The 21,325-nt window shown below is 37.3% G+C and overlaps 1 protein-coding gene across 3 annotated transcripts in view; it reads left to right on the forward strand.

Annotated features, from left to right (window-relative positions):
• ZMYND11 (zinc finger MYND-type containing 11) overlaps window positions 1-21,325 on the forward strand; it is a 105,548-nt gene that overhangs the window by 51,527 nt on the left and 32,696 nt on the right. For all 3 annotated transcript variants that reach the window (XM_032099446.1, XM_032099454.1, XM_032099464.1), the window contains exon 3: window positions 9,811-9,970. In XM_032099446.1, the coding sequence (XP_031955337.1) occupies window positions 9,811-9,970 (160 nt within the window). The remainder of the gene's footprint in view (window positions 1-9,810; window positions 9,971-21,325) is intronic.

Here is a 21,325-nt window from a genome sequence, read left to right on the forward strand (position 1 = left end):
GTATTATGGGTGCATAACTAGCAGTTACAAGCATAGCAATACATTGCAGAGAAATGTGCTGGACACCAAAATGCTTGGCTTGTTTGACACATTAATTTTTTATACTGATGGCGTCGCAGTGAGTTTAAATGATGGATTCAGGTTAAATTTGTTTTATATTTTCAAAAGCTCATTTATATTCTATAAAGTAACAAAAAGAACACTGAGAACTGCATATATGCAGGAAAGTACAGGGGTTCTTACCTGCTCCTGCATCATAACTGATACACAGTTTTGCTTGTAAATTTGTACTGAGACTGACCAATGAGGTAATACTCATCAAGCTAATAACAATTTTTAATACCCAGATTCAAAAAAAAAGTTGAAAGAAAAGTGAGAAACCAAGCTAAACATGCATATTTTATAAAACTCTTAAGAAGGAATGACAGATTGTGATTTAATTGCACAAGGGGTGTTTACAATGGCATATGTTCATTAAATTTCACCTGTGTTCCCTGTAGATAGATACATTCATCATACAGCTTTTACCTATCTGTTTACAAGGTGTTTTATCTTAATTTTGTTCACGATTTTGGAATGATTTTTTGGTTTGGATATTATTTAATTTTAATATTGCTCATATTAATGGTCCATTTTAAGGGCTGCCTTTAGATTATTTGACTAAGGAGAGTGAAAACAGGGATGCAGGAAAAAATGTAAACTTTTCTTGAAAAAAGTCTATAAAGAACCTATCTGCATTTGCTCTGAGTAGTCATGGAATTAAAAGTGCTAAATTAGTAGATTTGCTTGAAGTATTATCTTGAGTTTATAATGCATATTAATAATTACTCTTTTTCCCATCAAGCTCTTTTATTGATACAGCTTATTTCTTCAATTTGTGTAACAATTCTATTTAATCACATTAATTAAACTGGTTTAAGGAATACAGAAAGAGAAGTCCACAAGTATTCAACAGTGTTATTTGTAATTTCTTAGGGATGATTTTTCCTTCAACTTGGTACTGAGACATTGTCCCCTGTTGCTTCCTGAATTGCTGGGTCTGCTTTCCAGTGCTGGCTGTCAAAGACTAGTTCAGTGCCTGGTGTGGAAAACTCTTCACCAGGGGACTGACGGATTGCTCCAGCCTTGCTGCCTTTTTTCCTGCTTTATGCAGAATACAGGGAATGGATAGGATGTTGTAGCTGGCTGTGCAATCATTACACCTGTAAGGGTCTAGCATAAATGGCTATTTTGTTAAGGACTGGAGCTTAAGGTGAAGTGGAGCTTTTTGTGCATTTGCTTTGATCAGAAATAATACTGCATGCGCGTCTTGTTCCTACAGTTCATTCTGCAAAAAATAAATAGGTGCTCACATGTTCTGATGAATTTTGCTTGATTTAATGTTCCTTATTTAATAATTCTTCTCTTAGGAATGGTCTTACATGGTATTGCTAGCGTGGCATTTTTCTTTTTCTGTCTCAGAAGTCAATGTTCTTCATTGATTCAGTAGGTGAAGTCATCTCTGGGCTGAGCATGACTATGGTAAATAAAATGATTCACAGAAACAGCACAAACACATTGTTATTAACAGCAGCCATACTCCTTGTTTGATGTTTGTTAGTAAGTGGATACTCATTTAAAGTCTCCTTATTGAGTATTACTATAAAAGCTGTAATATCCAATGTTTAATACAATACATACAAATTATGAGCTCCAGTAGGAATATTGAGAAGGAAAGGGATGGAACTAATTTGAAAATCGCTGTCCCCATTTTCATGTACTCCATATTTCTATTAATATTTGTATTGAAATTGTGTAAGTTTACACAGAAAAATACATAAAAGGCTAATTTTATTTCTACTTATTAAAAGCAAACCAGTTTTTATGTCATGACCATAATGGTTTTTGTTCAAATCATAACATCTTTGTAATATTTGAAAGTGAAACTTCTAGCTTATGTTTGGTTTCTTTGCTGTAAATAAATGTGACTTTCTATTAGAAGTAAGAGATAAAAATGAGTGGGACATGGCCATTTAACAGCTTGTTATCTGACCTGAAGTGCTCATCAAGGCTTTCTCTGTAATCAGTGGAGAGAGAATGATCTCCAAAGCACTACTCATGCCATCTATTTTAGGCTGTGGTTTCATATTCCCATTCATATAAACAATATCATCCCCAAGAGCAGCAGCCCTGCCCTGGTGGCTTTTCCAGCCATTGTGTTGTTCCCTAGATGGTAATAAGGTGAACATTTGTGTGACAGAGTGATGATTCTGAAACTCAGCTAGACTAAAAGTAACCTAACAAAAAAACCACACACACAAAACCACCCCCAAAAACAGAAAGAAAAAGGTGTTGACCCATATAAGAATGGAAATTAGATAGAAAGCTCTAAAAAACTGAATCATGAAAGCATTCAAATCTTTATTTTTTTAACATGTTTTGAATTGAGATGCTTAGTATGAACTGACTAAATACTTCATTTCCAAGGTATTAGCTAGGATGTTACATTCTGAGTCATGTAATACTTGTTTGTCTCTTCAGTACATCCAAAGAAAAGAGCAGGATGGAACAGTGGCCCTGCAGATACCTGAACAATTGTACCTGTGCATGCAGCACCCCTGCATGATTAGTGCTTGTTTCCCAGTGCACACACATGTGCATTACCAGCAGTGTCACATACAGGTTTTTAGGTTGGGAAAATAGGAGTAGAGCCATTTATTAGGTAAGTTCCTCCATAAGAAGGTGGTGGGGAAATTTTTCTGGATAAGGGTTGAATAGCTTGGTGCTTAAATTACTTGCTTTTCATGGCCATACTGGTGGATTACACAATCTAAAGTGTATAGTGAAGTTGTAAGAGTGGGAGTTTAAATTACTGAATCAGGGAATTACCTGGGTTAACATTACTGTGCTTTTTACAGAAATGACCCAGGTGATTACCATTATTGGTGCATGCATGGTGCCTGTGCTATCTAAAGCACTCACAAACGAGATCACTCCTCAGCTTCCTTTTAGCAGCAGCAGCACAAACATCAGGCAGATCTGAATTTAGCTGAACTGCTAGATTTCACTGTTTCACTATCAAGTTTATGCGTTCTTTTTGTTTTATAAAAACACTGCACAAAATTAGATTCCATATTCATGCAAATTCTGAATTTCTTGACTACAAAGGAAAGATGAAACAAACTTTAAAAACACTTACTGCTTGGATAGTGTATGTGTCTTCAAAATGAATGTTGCAGATACTGATGTCAGAGGGAAAAGTAAATGCATGGTTTCTCTGTAATTCCTGGAATTTTGGACGGCATAAAATGTGGATCACGTAAGAAGTATTTTACTGCAGAGGCAGCAGCCCTGTCAGTGGCTGCCTGGTCTGTGCATGTGCTGTTGGTATGTGGAGTGCGCCTGTTCATATACCTGCATCTCATTGTGGAATATAAATACAGAGGAAGAAAATTGTGCCATGATTGTGTTTATCTTAGTGACTATAATCCATAATTGAAACTTCAGAAAGTGGAAACACATCAAAAAGTATCCTAGAAAACAAAAGTGAGCTGCTACATCCCCACTGTAGCCAGCTCTACCTCCTGTGTGTGTCTGTGTTGTCTCAGCTCTCAGACCAGCTCTCAGTTTCTGGCAAGCGGGGAATATATGTGTCAAATACCCATAATGTTTAGGCTGTGTTTTATGGGAGTTGATTGGTCCCATAGTGCTACATGGTGGGAGCAGGCAACCTGAGCTTCAGGGCTGAGACCTGGAGATACAACTGTGAGCACAGATCTTCACCTGGCTTTCCACAAGGAGAGCTGATGGATTCCCGAGATCTGGGCCTGTGTATTTGAAGTTCTTATGCCATGTAGCTGCATTTGTTAAAAAAGAATAAATCAATCACAGCCATCTCTTCTACTTTTATTTTCAGTATGACCAAGTGGCCTATTCTTTGCAAATTATATTTTAAAAAGGTCTTAAAAGAAATGTGTGGGCCTTGTATAAAATAGCTGTCATGCCCTGGAACTGAGGCAAAAGGCATCACTTTTCACTAGAGGTAGGGAGACAATATAAAACTCAGAACAGATTTTTGGCTGCTTTCCTTCTATTTTATGTATTATTCCTTAAGGTCTGTCCCTGAATCTAGGACGTTTTTATGTACCTGTAGGTAACATTTAAAATTAATGGCAGACTTTCAGTTGAGTTTAATGGTATCTGCTGTATTTTCTCAGATCTCAATTTTATCAGATCTCATTTTATCAGACCTCAAATTTATCAGTTTTCAACTCATCCCTGGATGAGTTGCTCAGTGGATAGTCTGCTGGCAGCAGCAGGCTGCTACTTCCCTTTTCATTGGGGAGGGTGGAGGCATCCAGCATTGAGAGAGATCAGACCAAGATCACAGTGCTTGCCATGAAAGTTAACATCTACCTACGCTTGCCACACTGTTGTATTTTTGCAGCTATTTGTGATATGTGTTTTATTTCAGTCTTTACGTACAGATACCCTTGCTGTAACATTTTTCGGTTATTTTCTTTTGGTTGAGTTCAAGTGGCCAAAAATGCAATTCCTTATGAGTTCAGAAAAACTGGTTGGTTTTTTTTTTAAATACCCATGTCAGCTTCCTACCTTAAATAACCTTCCTTCCTCCTCTGTCCAGCTTTCTTCTTTGGGCTGCAGTACAGCAGTGCCCATGTAGACCATTTGCTGCCTCTCAGTCGACCACAGATGCCTTCAAGAGGACTCTTTAGGAGCAGAGTTAGCTATTTTACGTGCTCTATTTTGTAGCTATCTAGACTAAACTCTTTGGGACGGGGTTTAGCTTCATGCTGTGTTTTGCAGAGCACCAGGCAGGAGTTGTGAGCTGTGTGACAGCTGTAGGTGGAAAGTTCACCATCTGATCCCCTGCAAGTGCTGGCCACTTCTGTGTCTGTTTTGCTCCCATGGTGATCACAGCTTTAGAGTCTGCTTCCTACACACCCCTAAGATCAAACCAAGCTTCTTTCTTTAGTTTTAAGGTGTGTTATGAAGCACATATATTAGATATAGGTTTTTAATAGAAACACTTCATGGAAACTGGCAATTTGAGAAAAGTATTTTGAAGTTTTAGGAGTGAATTGGTGATACGCTGACAGACTTTTGTGCTTCTGTAATGTCCTATATATTGGGCAGGCAGGTGGTTTAGAGGCGGATCAGGTACTCCTGTAGTCCAGTTTGTTTAGCAAAGGGAGGTGGCAAGATCCAGTTGTCAATTGGTAGTGCCATGAGTTACCGGAGTTTTTGTTGCTGTGAAGGAGGGAGAGTCTGGAAATGCCCGCCCCAGTTTTTGCTGCATCTCTTTCCTCTCCAGCATTCAGCATGGCTCAGATGGGGTGTACAGCAGGTGCCTGTGTGGCCCCTCTGAGAAGTGCTGGAGGCCCCTCCTTCCACATGTGCTGGTCCCTTGGGCTGTCCCTGTGGTGTCTGAGAGGTGGTCAAGATTTTAGGATGGGTAACAGTAATAACATAATAATATAAACAGAAGAATATGACCATATTTTATTGTCACTTACACCTGACTAATGTTCATCTGCAGTCCCAAAGAGATTTGAAATTGTTGTTTCATATTTCTCTGATTGGTACTTTGTGTATTAAATACAGATGAGCATCACATACATATACAATCTATGAATCTATTAGTGATTATACTCTGTAAGTCTCCTCTAAAGGTTTTCTTTTATCATCAGACAGATGCACACATATATTAGGTGTGTGCACATGTGCATCTACCTGATTCTGTTGGTAGTATCGTTTCTGAAGGTCACCACATTTAAATATACATTTGATGGTATGGCAATGAGGTTTGTTTAAGGGTGCTAATGAACAAACTACGTGCTAAAGATCCTTAGCCTTTGCCTTCCAAGTGGTGTTGCAATAATTGAAAACATGCATTACTAGGCCCTTAAAAGTTGGTTCCAAAAACTGTAATTTTGCTAGATTTGCTAGATTCTTCTATGCTAATGTCAAGGAGGTTTGCACTGCCAGTTTATAAATTGAGAAAATACTGACCTATAAACACTCTAATTTTCAGCAGCAGTTCAGTTGCTTCTATATTCTGCAGACGGGCAGCCTCATTTGGTGAGATTTTGAATTTAACATGCAGATTATCAGGCCTAACCTCCACTTTTCATCAGACAGACCCTCATTTTATATAGTACGGATTAGCAGAGTTTTGAAATGGTTTCTTCAGCCCCCTATCTGATTAGGGCTGGTTTACTGATTTAGAGGATTTTACTTTGTCTCTGTGCCTTATTCTCACTCATATGAGTGTATTTGCTTTACTGCTTGTGGCTGGGTTGTATTACACTCCAAAATCTGTTGATAGGGAGGGCTGGGCAAGAGCGTAACAAACCAGTGTTCCTTCAACTCCCTGTCTCCAAGGTAAGGCTAATCAAGTTTTGTTGAAAACAGCAATTGGGGATTGCTTTATCTCCTGTACTTGTTTTTTAACTTGCTGGTGCCAGATGCTTCAGTGCATGCAGTGCCAGGAAGGGACGTGCACTCCCTGGATTAGTGGTGTCACTTCCGCACAAAGGCATTTCAATGTTGTTTTTCCCTGATCCAGTAATGAGGCTGACATAGTAGTTGGGACTCCAGACATCATGCTTTCTGTCTCTGAGCTGGATATTAACTTATTCTGTGTTTTCAGCATTTTTCACGTTGTGACAGTTTTTTTCACATTTCATTATTAAAGAACTTTAACGATCTTTTCTGATTTGAGTCCTGTGCCTTAGTCACTTCTTTTATTACCTGCTGTCCTTCTGGCTGAAAAGAAACAAGATAAGTTTTCATCCAAACCTTACAGTGTTGTTTTTTAGTCTTTGTGAATATCTAGCCATGTACACTTCACAAGTTTTAATGAAGTAAAAATTTGGGGGAGGGTGCACTTTTCTAACAGCAGTTCTACTCTTTGAAGTAAAACCATTCTCTCTACACATGTGTGCTTTCCTATGAAAGGTGATAACATTTTATTTTAAAAATAGAAAGCATAGCCCTTGTGGCTCTCCAGTGGCACAGTCTGAACATTGACTAAAGTATTCTTCAAAAAGCCACTGGGGATTTATTACTCCTGATTTACAGCTGGAGAAAATGGGGAGGCAGTTTAGTAGGTAGCAGTACTTTCACTCTGGTTGAGAACACAGATTGGATTTGAGAAATGGGTGATTCTGAGCCTTGTGCTACTTTTCACTAGGGCACAACCTGCCACAGTGGAAATAGGCAGATTAAACCTCTTAGATGATTACAGCTGGTTTAATGCTTTTTGGTTGGTATTATGTATCTGTTCTGTTCAGAGATATCAGTGAGAAATCACGAAACCTGTAGCTTACATTTAGAAATTTGGTTGGACTGAGTTTCTGCAACTAGAGATGATGCAGTGCAAAATACATCCTTCAGTAGGATACCCTGAGGGTTATGGCACTGGGTTAATACTTGATTTCTGTTCTCAGACCTATAGCAGCCCACCATATAAGTGTAGGGAAATCGCTTATGTGCTCAGAGTCTGATTTGTTCTGTCACTAAAATGGGAAGAATGATAGTTAGCCTATTCTCCGTATTTTGAGACCTATTAAGGACTTGAATTACTTACAGACATATGAATGCTATGGCTCTGTTGGGGAGGTTGTTAGTACTGAGTTAAAAATGGAAATTTGCTGAAAAAAGAGTAACATTAGCAAATGTTGATGAAGATAATTTGCACTTTAAAAAGCTAGTTGTGTTTGCATAAATATGTGCATATGTGCACACACACGAAATACATGTAACATGATTATATAAGCAAATGAGCTGTTTTCGTGTGGGTTTAAAGCTTCAGCACTTTATGCTTCCACAGACTAGTGGTGTTCACTTGCACTCTGTTTGAAAGTGAAGTAAACAGACTTGAGTCTCTGCCTGTTTCAGACCTTGGAATTTGGAGAACTTGGAAAACTCATTTATGGTGTTTAATCTCACTTGAACAGGTGCTCATGATGAGTTTTGGTTTCTGTAAAAGTCGAGAGGGATCAGGTTGGGCAGATGAGCATCCACCCAGGGTGATACAGAACTGAAGTGCCTTATCTTCTGATTTTGGCCCTTGCCCCTATGTGCAAACCACCAGAAGGTTCATATATATTAGCTTGGAACGCAGACTTGCATAGAATATTGTTCTTTTTGTATCAATTACTTACTTTTTAGACAGTGCTAGCTTGCACACACCAATCAGGCTTGGACCATGTTGTGGTAGACATTGTAAAATATAGTAAATGGTAGCATCTGCCTCTAAGAGTTTTTATCCTAAAATAATAAAACTCAAGATCCTGAAAACATGCTGCATTTATGTAAATGCCTCTGATACCAAGCAGAAATTTATAAATGCTCTGTGCTGCTCTGATTATTGTATAATTTACTATAACAATATATACTTCCACTCAGTCAGAAATCTACTGTATGGTTTTATATACAGTTTAGAGCAAAACAAAAATATTAGCATGAACCAGTTCCAGCAAAAGCTTGGGAGAGAAAGCAGGAAAGGAAAATACCTTTATTTATCCAAAACAGCAAGAAGTTTGAAAGGCAAATGTCTTCAAAAAGAGGGGTTGATTGAAGACTTGACCATTGGAATGGTCTTCACTCCTTATTGTAAGTTTATAACTTCTAAAGCATTAAAAATTCCTTTCAGCCATGTTATTAAAAAAAAATCTGAACTGATTTAACTCTCTTTTTTTCATGCAATGTTACTGCTTTAAAATAAATCTTTCTTGAGTTTGCTCGTGATCATAATTACATTTTTTGTGAAGGTGTTTGTGATGACAGTCACAAAGGAGTCATGGTTGCTGGAATTCATTATGAAGCAGGAATGAGAGGATACTATAGCTGTCAGCTTTGTCTTAAAGCAGGCAAATTACAGATTTCTCTCTTAGGAAACAGGTAAGGACAGAATACCTGGAGAAATAAAAATTGAGAGAAATTCAGTTAGCTCTGTAACTTTAACAGATCTATAACTAGGAAAATATTGTCCACAAAATAATTGGTTCCAAGTCAATTCACTTATCTGCTGATTGCCTGCGATTGCAGCTCTCCGTGTGCAGCAACTCCTAGATATGTTCTCAGAATTTTGTTAAAAAAACCTGAATTGTAATGAATTTAAGGCAGAAAGGTCATTTTTATTTGAGAGAAAATAATTTTATGTTGTTTACTCCAAGTTAATATTTGGCATTGGGCTAGAAGTGAATTATACTGGGCAAAGGTCAACATTACACAGCTGAATCTCATGTCTATACACAGTTAAGTCTACATATGTTTTTTTTCCCACCAAGGCAGTTTGTCACAGTGTGATCATGGTAGTTATCTCAAGAAAAGGAGAAAAACCACTTAGCACAGAAACTTGAGCTGCTGGGTTTTCCTATGTGATATATAAATTTTGCATTTTTTGTAAATGTGTTGTACACACAAGCATCACAAAGATTCGTTGGTACATTCTGTAGTATGTATGCTATAGGAAGTGTTGGAGACATGCAAGTTTAAGGTAATTTAAAGGGCACAAATGGATGTGGCAGAGACAAGCCCAAACAGTGTATGTGTTAATTTTGGGATTTTTTTGGTAGAGGAGTACTGTGCTACTACTTGTCTAAGTGTGTACACGATAGCTGCAAGGAGAAAAAAGTTGATTTTAAGTAAAGGGGGAAGTTATATAAATTTCGAATGTTTAAAAACAATCTAAAACTTAGACTGTGTATTATTTTAACTCATCTGAAAATGTGTATATTTTGCTGATACATTTTATAGCTTAAAACTAACACTTTTTAAAAGACTTTTGTGCTTTGTGTGCAGGTATATGTCTCGAGTCCATGGTATGCATCCAAAAGAAACTACACGTCAGCTGAGTTTAGCAGTCAAGGATGGTCTCATTGTGGAAACCCTGACGGTGGGGTGTAAAGGGTCAAAAGCTGGTATTGAACAAGAAGGATATTGGTTGCCAGGAGATGAGATTGTGAGTATAAAGTCTTTGAGAAAATAAATCACGATTTCTGATATCTTAGCATGAAAGTTGTTTTAATTTATATTTAAAGCTATTTATAGATTCTGTGTTGGTGCTCGTGAGCAGGGAAGTAATGCGCTCTTAAATTTTTTTAACCTTTTCTATTCCATAGAAGCTTGCTCTTCTTGAATTCTGAGTTTTCTGCTATGAAAAACTGGCAAAGTCTTTTACTCGGTTATCCCTCACTTTTATGTAGTATTCTCTTCGACAGTTATACAGGAAGACAGTAAATATTATTGGTATTACTTGAAATCCTCAGACGTTCTCAAATCCCAAAGGTGGTGCATTAAAAAAAAAAAAAAAGAAGTCTAGAACTTTTGATTAATCTTTCTTTAATCTGAATCTGAGGAGCAAAGAACTCCTTTTCAGAAATGCAACATGAAATTATAGAATTATATGCAAAAACACATGAAAAGATGTGTTTTGCTGATATTCATGAACACCAGGGCATTCAATTAGAATGGATTTTTGTAGCAAATTAGCTACAGGCATCCAAATACTGTTCCAAATACTAAAATACATTTAAATAGGTTGGAAGTTATGTGAAGGGAAGAAAAGCATGTTTTTGATATCCCTCCATAGCTGAGGTGGAACACACTCACAAAGTGAGGGTTGTCACAGAGACCAGGAAAAAGCTTGCACAATAGCTTTGTCTTGTTTGGAAGTCCCATCTCTCTATTTACAAGACAACATTTTCCTAACTTTAAAACAAAAAGAGTTTTGGAAAGCTTTAAAATACCTGAACTAGGAACTATTGCTTTGGAATATAAATTGCATTAAATACTGATAAAAGGGTCAGCATTGTCTCAGACATAGCTAATACATTAAATTTATAGGAAACCCAGAAAAACTCTAAAAACCACCAAAACACTCATTGCAATATTGCAGTTATGAGTAAGATCCTGAAAGTGAAACAATGTATTTTTTGTTTTGTGGAAACAAGCAATATCCATAACAGAAAACATTATCGTCAAAATTATCCCACTTACACTAATTTAAAGCATTGAAATACCTTAATTTCAATACATTGTATTTAATGCACATTATGTCACTGTAAAGATTCTCATTCTAATTTCATTAGAAACCCTCAAGGGAACCTTTAAAGGGTATGTTACTATTCTCCCTGGGAGGAGACATTTCAAAACTTCAGCTTAGCTCTTTTAGGTATTTCTTGCATCAGTTTTATCTGTTTAGAAGTGATATTAACTGTGTAAGCTCAACAAGACATAAAGCCTCAGATCTGTGGTTATCTCAAGTACTCTGTATGTTTGTTTCCTCTATTGCTAAGAGAAAGGAAAAAAAGAAAAAAAGAATCAAAATGCCTCACAATAGCCATTTCTTATATAGTCATTCAAATAATGTTCCTGCTGCTTATTAGCAACATTTGTTTAACAAAACTTGAAAGATAACCAGCCTGTAAATTCCCTGTGAGTCATTAGAATTACACAAATGTTTTATTTCTGAGAAAAAAGCGTCGTCTTTGACTTGACTGAAGATGCTGTTAAAGTCACGTTATGAATAACCCTTTAGTTAGAAGCACTGACTGCATTTTCAGCATGACTGCTAAGCACTGATACTTTGGGCTGTGACCATATGTGTAGTGGCCATCTCAGTAGTTCAGAGCACCACACTTGACTTAACAGTTTTATGCAAAAATAAGAATCAGCTTCTGATCCAGGCCATACTGCAATAGTACCCAAACCCCAACTTTTTGATCCTAATACTGAATCATAATGCTGCAGACAGATGAAGCAAAACACATTGATTTGGTATAAAGTCATTCTCTTTGTTCTTTTATTCAGAAAGTTTTAACGAGTAACAAAGTGACATTGTCATCACTCGACATCAGATCAAGTATTTTCCATTCTTCGAAAATTGGTGCAAACCCATGAAGTTTGGTATGTTCCTGCTTTGGACACACTGGATGGTTTTACAGAGGCTTTGTCTGCACTTGATCAAGAAGCAGTTTGTAGTTCTTTGTAATTCAGCACTGCTCAAATCTGGTACTAATGACTGTTGAACCATGAGCTCAAGCTACATTTCAGTGAGGGCAAACACATTGAATTCTTTTTGGAGGTTCGCTTGGAGGAGATGGAACTCTATGAAGCAGGGTTATTAATGTTAAAATAGGGATTTCAGGCTCATCGAACTTTAGCACTTGACATAATTGTCAAATTTGGTTTGACTGGTACTACTGGAACTTGGAAAGCTCACAATGGAAAGAGAGGACTTAAGAACCAATCCACCACCCTGACACCAGTGCAGGAATGCTTTTGGATTTTAGCTTGTTTCCTGGCACCACAGTGGAAGTCAGAAAATACAGGCTGCCCCAAGGAGATAGTAAAGGGACACATTCTTATCATCCCTCCCCCCTTTTTTTATTTGAGTATTTGCTTGGTGTTTTTTTACACTTTTGAAGTTTTGGATCTGAATTTTTGTAAGTAAAAAAATTACTGGCCTTGGCCACAAAACTGCTGAGCACCTTTGTCTGTTACTGTGAGAGGTGCCTGACTAGAGGATGCCACAGGACCTGAAAGTACTGGTTGTGATGGTGACTACAGACTGATGGCTAAATAGTGACAATAATTGAAAGTATAGAGATTATGAAAACACAGCTCTATTTGGAAAAGATTCATTTGATAATCTGTGGTGCTTGCTTAGGGGTTTCCAAACATTTGCCCTATCCAATAGGCTGACATAAAGATAGATCTATGTAGTAAGGACACGATATCTGATAGGGTTACTCTTAGCCTTCAGAAAAATTACACTGCTTTGCTCTCATTGTTCTGGTAGTATGTTGAAGCTGTGGTAAAAAAATTAAGCAAAACCTCATATATTTAGTAATATCATACAAAATAACAAGCTGAGGTGCAAAGACAAAACAGTTTGAGGGCATCAGGAGGCTCTTCCAAAAGGGACAGCTCATGAAAATTAATGTTCAGAAAAACTGGGAAAAAAATAACGATCATATTTAAGAGTATAAAATTATTCTCTTTTTCTGTCAGATACATGTGGGAGAAATATTTTTATATAAGTTAGTAAATCTAAAATGTGGTGTCAGTAGCGAAATGTACTGTATTCCAGCAGACATTTAAGGGTTGGTACCTCTACAAGAACTTTGCTCCAAATATTATACCTCCAGGGCTTGTGCAGGTATTCATTTTGTTTGCTCATTTGCCAGATGTTTTGCACATTTTCAAAATGTGTTCTCATCTTACAGGCGTTCTTATCTTGCAGATGATTAATGCATTTGACACAAAATAAATGAGAGAAGAATTTCTTTTGCATTTTTATTCAGGATTTTAGTTAGGAATTTTGCATTTTTCTGTTTGTTGATGCCATTACTATACAATTGAACAAAATCTCTTCAGCTTCTTGCCTTGCAAGGGAAATGTCAGTCCTGAAGTCTGGTAATGGAAGTTTACTTTTTTCTTTCTTTCTGAATGCTTTATTTCTATTTCTCACAGAACTTCTGGAATTTGGACATTCTACTTACTATCAGCATAAAAAAAATCCCCTTTCTCTTTGGATTTAGAAAAAAAAATTGCAAATCAGTGTTGTTAACTATGTTTTCAGTGCAGTTGATAAAATAGAAAGGAAACATAGTTCTTCAAGAAAATAATAATGAATCTTCTTACCTATTCATTACTATTTTCTGATATGCCATGATTTTTATGTACTTTTATCTGTGTAAAATAGTACTCAGTCTAACCCCAAGAAAAGAAATTGAATTTAAGTACCGATGTCCTGTGGCTTTATGGGCGTGTTAGATACAGTTTTTAGGGTTAGTTTGTCTTACTCATTTACATTTTTCTACAGACAGTGTGCACTGAACTATTTTGAGCATTTAATGTGCTAATTCTTCTCCTCATGATTAAAGTCATAAAATTGCTCTGACCCAGAGAAAGGCTTTATGAATATATAATTTCAATTTTCATGTGTTCATAAAGCCAAACAATATTGTGCTCTTCTAAAATGGAGATGTGTTCATAACACGAGTTCATTGTTTGCATCTGATTGCAACACATCCCACAGCACTGCTGTGGTTTAAAAGTGGTTCATAGTGGCCAAATTCCCTAATGAGATGTGAAGAGTGAGGCTTCACACTTAGTTAAGGCACTGTGAGCTATTTCTTCACTGAAAAATGCATAAAAGGTGATTATATTTTCAAGAAATTACTCTTTTACAGTGTTCTGTTTTCTGATCATTTAATTGATTGCTTATAGAAAGAGCCAGCAATTCTTCTGGCTAGTTAAGTCTGACTTTGGGGGTCAGTTACAGTCATTTTCCTGTTTATTTGGTCCTCTCTCTATCTAAATTATTGCCTTTCCAATTCTTCCCTCTAAAGATGTTTTAGTTTAGTGGAGAGGATACTGTTTGGAGGGGAAGTTTCATTGCTTTTTCCTGTTTTCAGAAAACATTACAGATGCAATGTGGTTTTTCCCAACACACACATGTATTCTCAGTGTGCTAATTCATTACTGGGGATTTTTCCAGGTATTTTAAATGGAGAAAGTACTGGTGCTTGCCCAAAGCGACTCCAGATAAGTCACAAGGCTGCCTAAATAGTCCATCTCTCTGCTCTGTCTGTATTCCCATCATTTTAACATTTGTAGTAACCCACTGTCAGCATGGTGAGTCTTGAAGGTGATTTTGTTAACCCAAGTGACCTTAGGCACACACCCAGTTATTTTTGTGATTTGATGTGTTGCAGGTTCAATTTTACTAGGATCAGTCTCTAAGAAAGCAGTATTTTTGGCTGTTATGTTTGTGTTAATCTAAATTACTTTAGATTGAGCAAAGGTTTGATTCCTTGCTTGCCATGCTTAATTGCTTTTGTAATTATATTGATTTTTCCATGCTAGGTCAGTATTGGTAGCCAGAAGCTGTTTTTTGAACTGTCTATGTCATCTTGAGTTTCAATAAATATGAAGATAATTGTAAAAAGCTTAAGAACTGTCACTGTGAGGGTTTGAATCTTTTCTGTACACAAAATAAATTTTAAATAATAAAAATCTCCAAACAACAACAGACAAAACCAAACCTCAATCCAAAACCAGCTTGAATAGCTACCAGTTCCTTCTAGCAAGCTAGGGGCTTCTAAATAACTAGGCTGAGGAATGGTTTTAATATGCATCCCATTCATTTCAGTTAGGAGCAGAAGGATAATATGAAACAGCAATAGTGACAGCCAGTGCCTTCATCATGAAAGCTCTTACAACTGGAGAGCACAAAGAGGAAGAACATGTCACACCAAATGAAGAAAAATCTCCTTCAGTGTTTAAAAAAAATTCTCCATTTGCCTTATCCATCTGTATGGCCTTTAATGTAAAGTCCTGTGTTATTTCACTGATCTAAAGCCAAACATAGCCCAAGCCATATTAGTTAATATTTTTCACATATTGAAGAAATTGACAATTTTCCAGGCTGGAATGTTCCAGATAGATTCCTAATTATTGTGAAAGTACCAGTGTTCTTTACAGTTGGTGATTCACTGATGCAAAGAGTTAATGATTGATCCCATGAGAGAAAAAATTCAAACTGTCTTCCATCCCTTATTACCACACATCAGGGAGAGTATGAGGAGGCTTTGAGGTCAGGCCACATACCAGCTTGGTCACACAAGAACACTCAAGGAAGATGAGCTTCTGAAACTCTTTGAATCTTTCTTTTTTGTCTGTCTTTCCATCCTGTAAGGTCCCATCATTCAGAGCTTAATTTTTCAAAAGACTGCCATTAAATCAATCTGCCATGTGCTAAATGCAATGATTTTCTTGCAAATTATTGTCAGAAACTGCAGATGTGATTCTGCTTATTAATAAACCAAAAATTTAGTGGATATGTGAAAGTTCAGAAAAGCAAATATTTTCAAATCATCAAATCAAAACATGGACTATTTTGTCCTAGAGAAGCGAATTAGAATTCTGAATTCCCAACTCATGGATGAGAAATTCTTTCTGCATTAAAGCCAAGACCCTGTTCTGTCTTTGCAATAAGGCTGTTAACATGCAGCTCATGAGAGTGTCCTCACAGCCATTCCAGTGGTTCTTCCTGCCTCCAGATGGGTTAAGAATAGTAAGCAATCCTCTGCATTCCTTTTCCAATCTTGTTTTTCTCTTCCCATCTGTTCAGGGGTATTTCTTTTCTCTCCTCTGCTCATCCTTATTTTTTTTCCTCTGGAAAGGGAGTTCACACTGTTTGCAGGATCTTCACCTTACTGAAGGTGACACTAGTAGACTCCATCTGATGGCAGAGAGATGCTGCTTCTTTTAAGCTGGTGAAACAACCTTGTCAGCATCTTCACTTGCCTCTCTCAGCTTTGCCAACTTGACTTTAAAAAATTCAATTGATGTAATGCTGTATTCTTCTTTGAAGCTTTCACTCTCCATTCTGGAGTTGAGATACTGATAATGTTGTTCACAGATTTCACAAAATGTTCTTTTCTGATTGGAAGGGTGTTCTGAAGAATGAGAATTTACCTATTGGTTTGAAGTAAACTAGTCAGACTAGTCTGTGTGAAGGTTCCATTATGGGATTTAAATTATGCTAACAGAATAATGACAGAGATCAGTCTATCTTGAGTTTGTTCCGAAAATAAGCATCTTGCACCTTTTTGTGCCCACCCTGACCTAGTAGTGTTGTTTTTATTAACTTTGTGGGTTCAAAATGCTCTGTATCTCTGGCAACTGATTTGAATCTTTTATTATTATGTCATGCTGGTCACTAAATGAAATGTCATTGACTTTTATGGGCTTATTAATATTCGTGCTTCATTCACAATAAAGGCAGTCCTCGTGCCTTTCTGACAGCTGAAACAATACCAGCCACACCTACAGCACAGGACACATGGGGAAGAGATTTAAGGAACCTTTGTAGGAGGGAGGTTCTGCTGTTGGTTCAGATGAAGTGTTTCTGTGTGTGCTGAAACATCAACCTAAAGAAACACTACAAAATAAGACCAGAGAAGCAATGTAAACATATTTTAAGCAAGAAAAGGGAAGAAGACCATTTTTGTTCACAGTTCTTGAAAGGAGACTTGGAACTACAAGAAAAGAGATGGTTTATTTCTAGTCTGGATTCACCTTCTTTCTAGGGGAACAAAACCATAATGAGGAAATAAAAAGCATTGCACCTGATAAATACTTCACTCCATCACTGATTTATCTCCCTAATGAAAATAGCCTACAGACCTCCTCTTGGCTCCACCTAAGTCAAAATTTGTGACATTAATAGCAGAGTGAATCCAGTTTCTGAGGAGATAAGCTGAAAGTTTCTGTTAACCTTGAACTCTCTTGGAACGTAAAGAAAGAAAAAAACATTTTCACTTGAAATTATTTCCTATTTCTAATATCCTGGAAGAGAATACTTGTATTGTCTCACCTTAAATAATGTACACTGCTACTACCCAAACACGATTTTCTTAGGAAGGAAATTGAGATTTATTCATTACTTCAGGAGCACATCTCATCTGAGATAAGTGTGACAGGGGTTTAAAGCAGTTAGTTTGGCTGCTGACATGCTACTACACTTCTTGAAAAAAACCTCATTTCTTTAGCATTGGGACCTAGAGCCTGGCTCTGTACTTTGGGGCCTATCACCCCAAGTTGTCCAGAACACAGCTTCAAGGTAGGAAGGGGAATAAAAATCTACCTGTCCTGGCACGAATCCAGAGAAGACTTGGGTGGTTTCTGCCAGAAGCTTAAGACTTCTAAGAGAAACTGGCAATAAGTTAATTAGACAAACTTAGGCTTGCAGATTAAATTCAGTGAAAGAAAGCCAAAAGTGTTCTGAGAGTATGTGGAATTGTCTGCAGCACCTGAATCTTCCTGCATCAGTGCATCATTAGAGGAAGCAGTTACCGGTGAAGAAAGTAGAAATGGATTGTTACAAGCCCATAAATACATCTGTGTTTTAATATGCACTATGGAAAAGGACATTTTGGTCTCTCCCCTGCCTGATGATTTTGTGTTGGTTCTTTTTAGAATAGAAAGAGTTTCTAAAATAAGAGAATTTAAAAATCATGTAAAACAAGAAATTCCAATTAATTGCTGAGGCACTAAAACTTAGGCCATAATTAACAAATAAATAATTGTACTTGAAATAAAGCAAGATGCCTCAATAGTTGTGAAGACATGAATCATAATTACTTTGGATTTCTTTGTGATAAAATATGAATAATGAATACCTACAAAGTGTCCTACAGAGTCAGTTTATGGGAATCCATTTTAAAGATAAAGCCCAGGTCAACAAAGAAAAGAATCTATAAAGGCAACTGATCTGAATGAATAGATTATCCTGTCTGTAAAAGCACACATTGTAGCTACCTGCTGTGGTAGTTTTCTAGAAAAAGAAGGAGAAGATAAAGTGAAACAATTTTCACAAAGGGATTCTAGCTGCTGAAGTCTTTTTGGCTTTGAAAGAGAGATGTATGCATGTTTATTTGCTGAGCACTTTTGATGAGCAAAAGCAGTAGGAAAAACATAGATGCAAAACAGGAAGAAATATATCTAGTAAACACATGGATACAGGAAAACTGCAGGGGAGAAAATAAGCTTATTTTGATGCTGAATTTACCCCAAAGCATTGCTCTAGCATTAAATGTAAAACATGTGATGATCTAAGAAACTTTTATCATTGGAAAGCAATTGTCCTGATCAAATATGGATCCTTTACAGCAATGATAAAAGGGAAATACTTTATTAAAGGGCTAACTCACCATTTACCTGCTGCAAAGATGGAGTAAGTCCTCTGAGCCATCAAGGAATTAATCACACCTTCCTCAGTTTGAAGCCTAACCATTTCATCATTGTTCTGATGAAAAGATAAAAGCAGATTACTGAAGGCAAGTTTACGGGAGGATTCATGCTTGCTAAGGAATAGATGGAGCCAGGGATGTGGCATGAAGAGAAGGCTAACCCAAAGGGCAGTAGGAAGACTGCCCTCACAGCAGGCTAAGGCCTCTGGTCAAAAACATACACAGTGTCCCCACTGCGTTTGAAAAAATACTGGGAATGGTGTTTCATGACACATTATGTTTGTTCAACCCAGGTATTATTTGGGGCATGCTGGTGTCTGAGTGGAAACCAGTACATCTGCCAGAAACCCCTGATAATCTGGAGATTCTTACTGGCTACTGTACCCAGCGAGGTACAGCCTGTTTAAAATAGAGGCCAGTGTGCACGCACCACGTGCACTTACACTGTCTGAAAAAAAAAAAGGAGTAAGGCTCCAATCTCTGCAGTTCTACAGATAATCAGCCACACTTTGTAAACTCCTCTTACTACAGAGCAGTTACTTGGAAGTTGAACAGAATTGCAAAAGCAGTGATAGATGGGCAAAGGGGGGCATTTCAAAGCTGAGCTAAATGCTGGTTTAGCATTTCTGCAGCTCATAAGGGCTGCTAACAACTGCTCCTGTCCAAGCCTGTTTCAGGCTGCCTTTTTTGTGGGGCACAGATTATGGTATTTACATCTTAAGAGAAGTACAGAACAGACCAATGAAGTGGGCAGTAGCTATTTGCAACAAATATACAAGTAAAAAGCATTTCTTCAGGTTTTTTGCTGGAGGACTGAAGTCTCATAGGTAATGCACCCCCACCACGGTTCCTGATATTCATGAGTCATAGAGATGTACTGCAAGGTTTTAGCAATTACCTTTAGTAAAGCTCATGTCTAATTGAGAAAGCTTTGATAGAGCAGATGCTGCCTGAAAAAGACAGAAAGGAACTGATTTATTAAGAATGGAAAACGTGTTTAGACAGAAATAGATGCTGCTTTGTGGGGGCATAGGTTCCTGCAGCATACTCTGAGTCCTCTTAAGGAGAGGACCCGGATACCAGAGAAGAGTAATGAGATGGTAGATACATCCATGCTAGAATGCAGTACCACCACTTTTTAGTATAATAAAGGCTTTTAATTTACAGCAGAAAATTTGAAATATGAAAGATTAAGTAGAGAAGATAGGAATTACTTCCCAACAGCAGATGATGATGAATGCACGTTGCAAAACCTAAGCAAAATCAAAGATGTGGGGGAAAAAAAAAAAAAGCATCATTCATGTGCGAGGCATTTATTTCAGTGTATCTTTCTACTTGATAGGGACTGGTGGTCAGCTTTGTTGGGTTCCAGTGAAGAATTGCTGAAGGCCAGCAAAGAAACCTAACATCAAAAAACAAGATTTTAAAAGCTTCTCTTTTAGTTGAAGGGGGGGAAATGTGAAGAACTCTGATGTTAAAGCTGATAGAGGTGAGAAGAGATGGAAGTGTTCCTTATGGCTGTTCCCAAATCCTAAAATACCAGAATCCAGAACATTTGCTTCAGAAATTATATCTTTAAATTGAGCATGGCCTATCTCATTACATGTTAAAGAAATAGGAATCTAAGAAATAGTAGGAAATCATTTATTGACATTCTTTAAAGGGTTATGAAATAGTCATGGAAAGATTACACTAAAATCTTGGGCTAGTGATTTGAAGATGTCTTGAAATAAATGTAGCATGCAAATACTACCATTTTTAAATAATTTGTATTTTGTAAACGACTTCTTTCTTCTGGCATGGACCTCTTTGCCATTCTAGATTCCACCTCTGTGACAGACCAAAATTGTTACAATACACAGTTGGTGAAGTCTGCTGTGTGTCTGCAAATACTCTTCCTTTAGACCAGTGAAAAACTGCTCTAAGTTTCTTATCCACTGGACAGCTGGAGCTCTAGGGACTGTTAAAGCATAGACACCATGCAGGGCTGACAAGGAGTTTGTGCACAGGTGGGTCTGAATGAAAATCCGGTGATCTGGAAGGAGCTGTGTGTACGTGAGTGTAGGGGGGAGAGAGAGAGGAACACCACAGCAGCATGCACGTTAAAGAAGCTCTGGAGAAGCACTTAAAACAGAACACCTGGGGGAAAAAAACGTGCAAAGAGTGCTATGGGACAAATGCCACACAGGAAATGCTGGGAACCATGAACTCCATGGGAAATTGTTTCCTTCATTTGCATCATATTGAATTTAGGACAACAGAACTGTATGTATATTATTCTCAAATAAACATGATTGTGCCAAAGGGGTAACTGACTTATAACTGTCTTTCCCATATATGTGACCCTTTTTTTTTAGCTTACTGGTTGGGTCCAAAGGATATCCATAATTTGGATTGTTTGGGAAATCTAGTTCAACAGTGTGAAACCAGCAAATCCCCATAAAGGGGAGTTTCATGAATAGAGTTTTGCTTTTTTCCCCCTCCCTTTTCCTCTCTCCACCTGATAGTAGAGTGACTTAATACCGAGTATCTGGGCTACCATTAAGGGACTT

Source organism: Corvus moneduloides, chromosome 1, assembly GCF_009650955.1.
Source record: "Corvus moneduloides isolate bCorMon1 chromosome 1, bCorMon1.pri, whole genome shotgun sequence".
Lineage (NCBI taxonomy): Eukaryota > Metazoa > Chordata > Aves > Passeriformes > Corvidae > Corvus > Corvus moneduloides.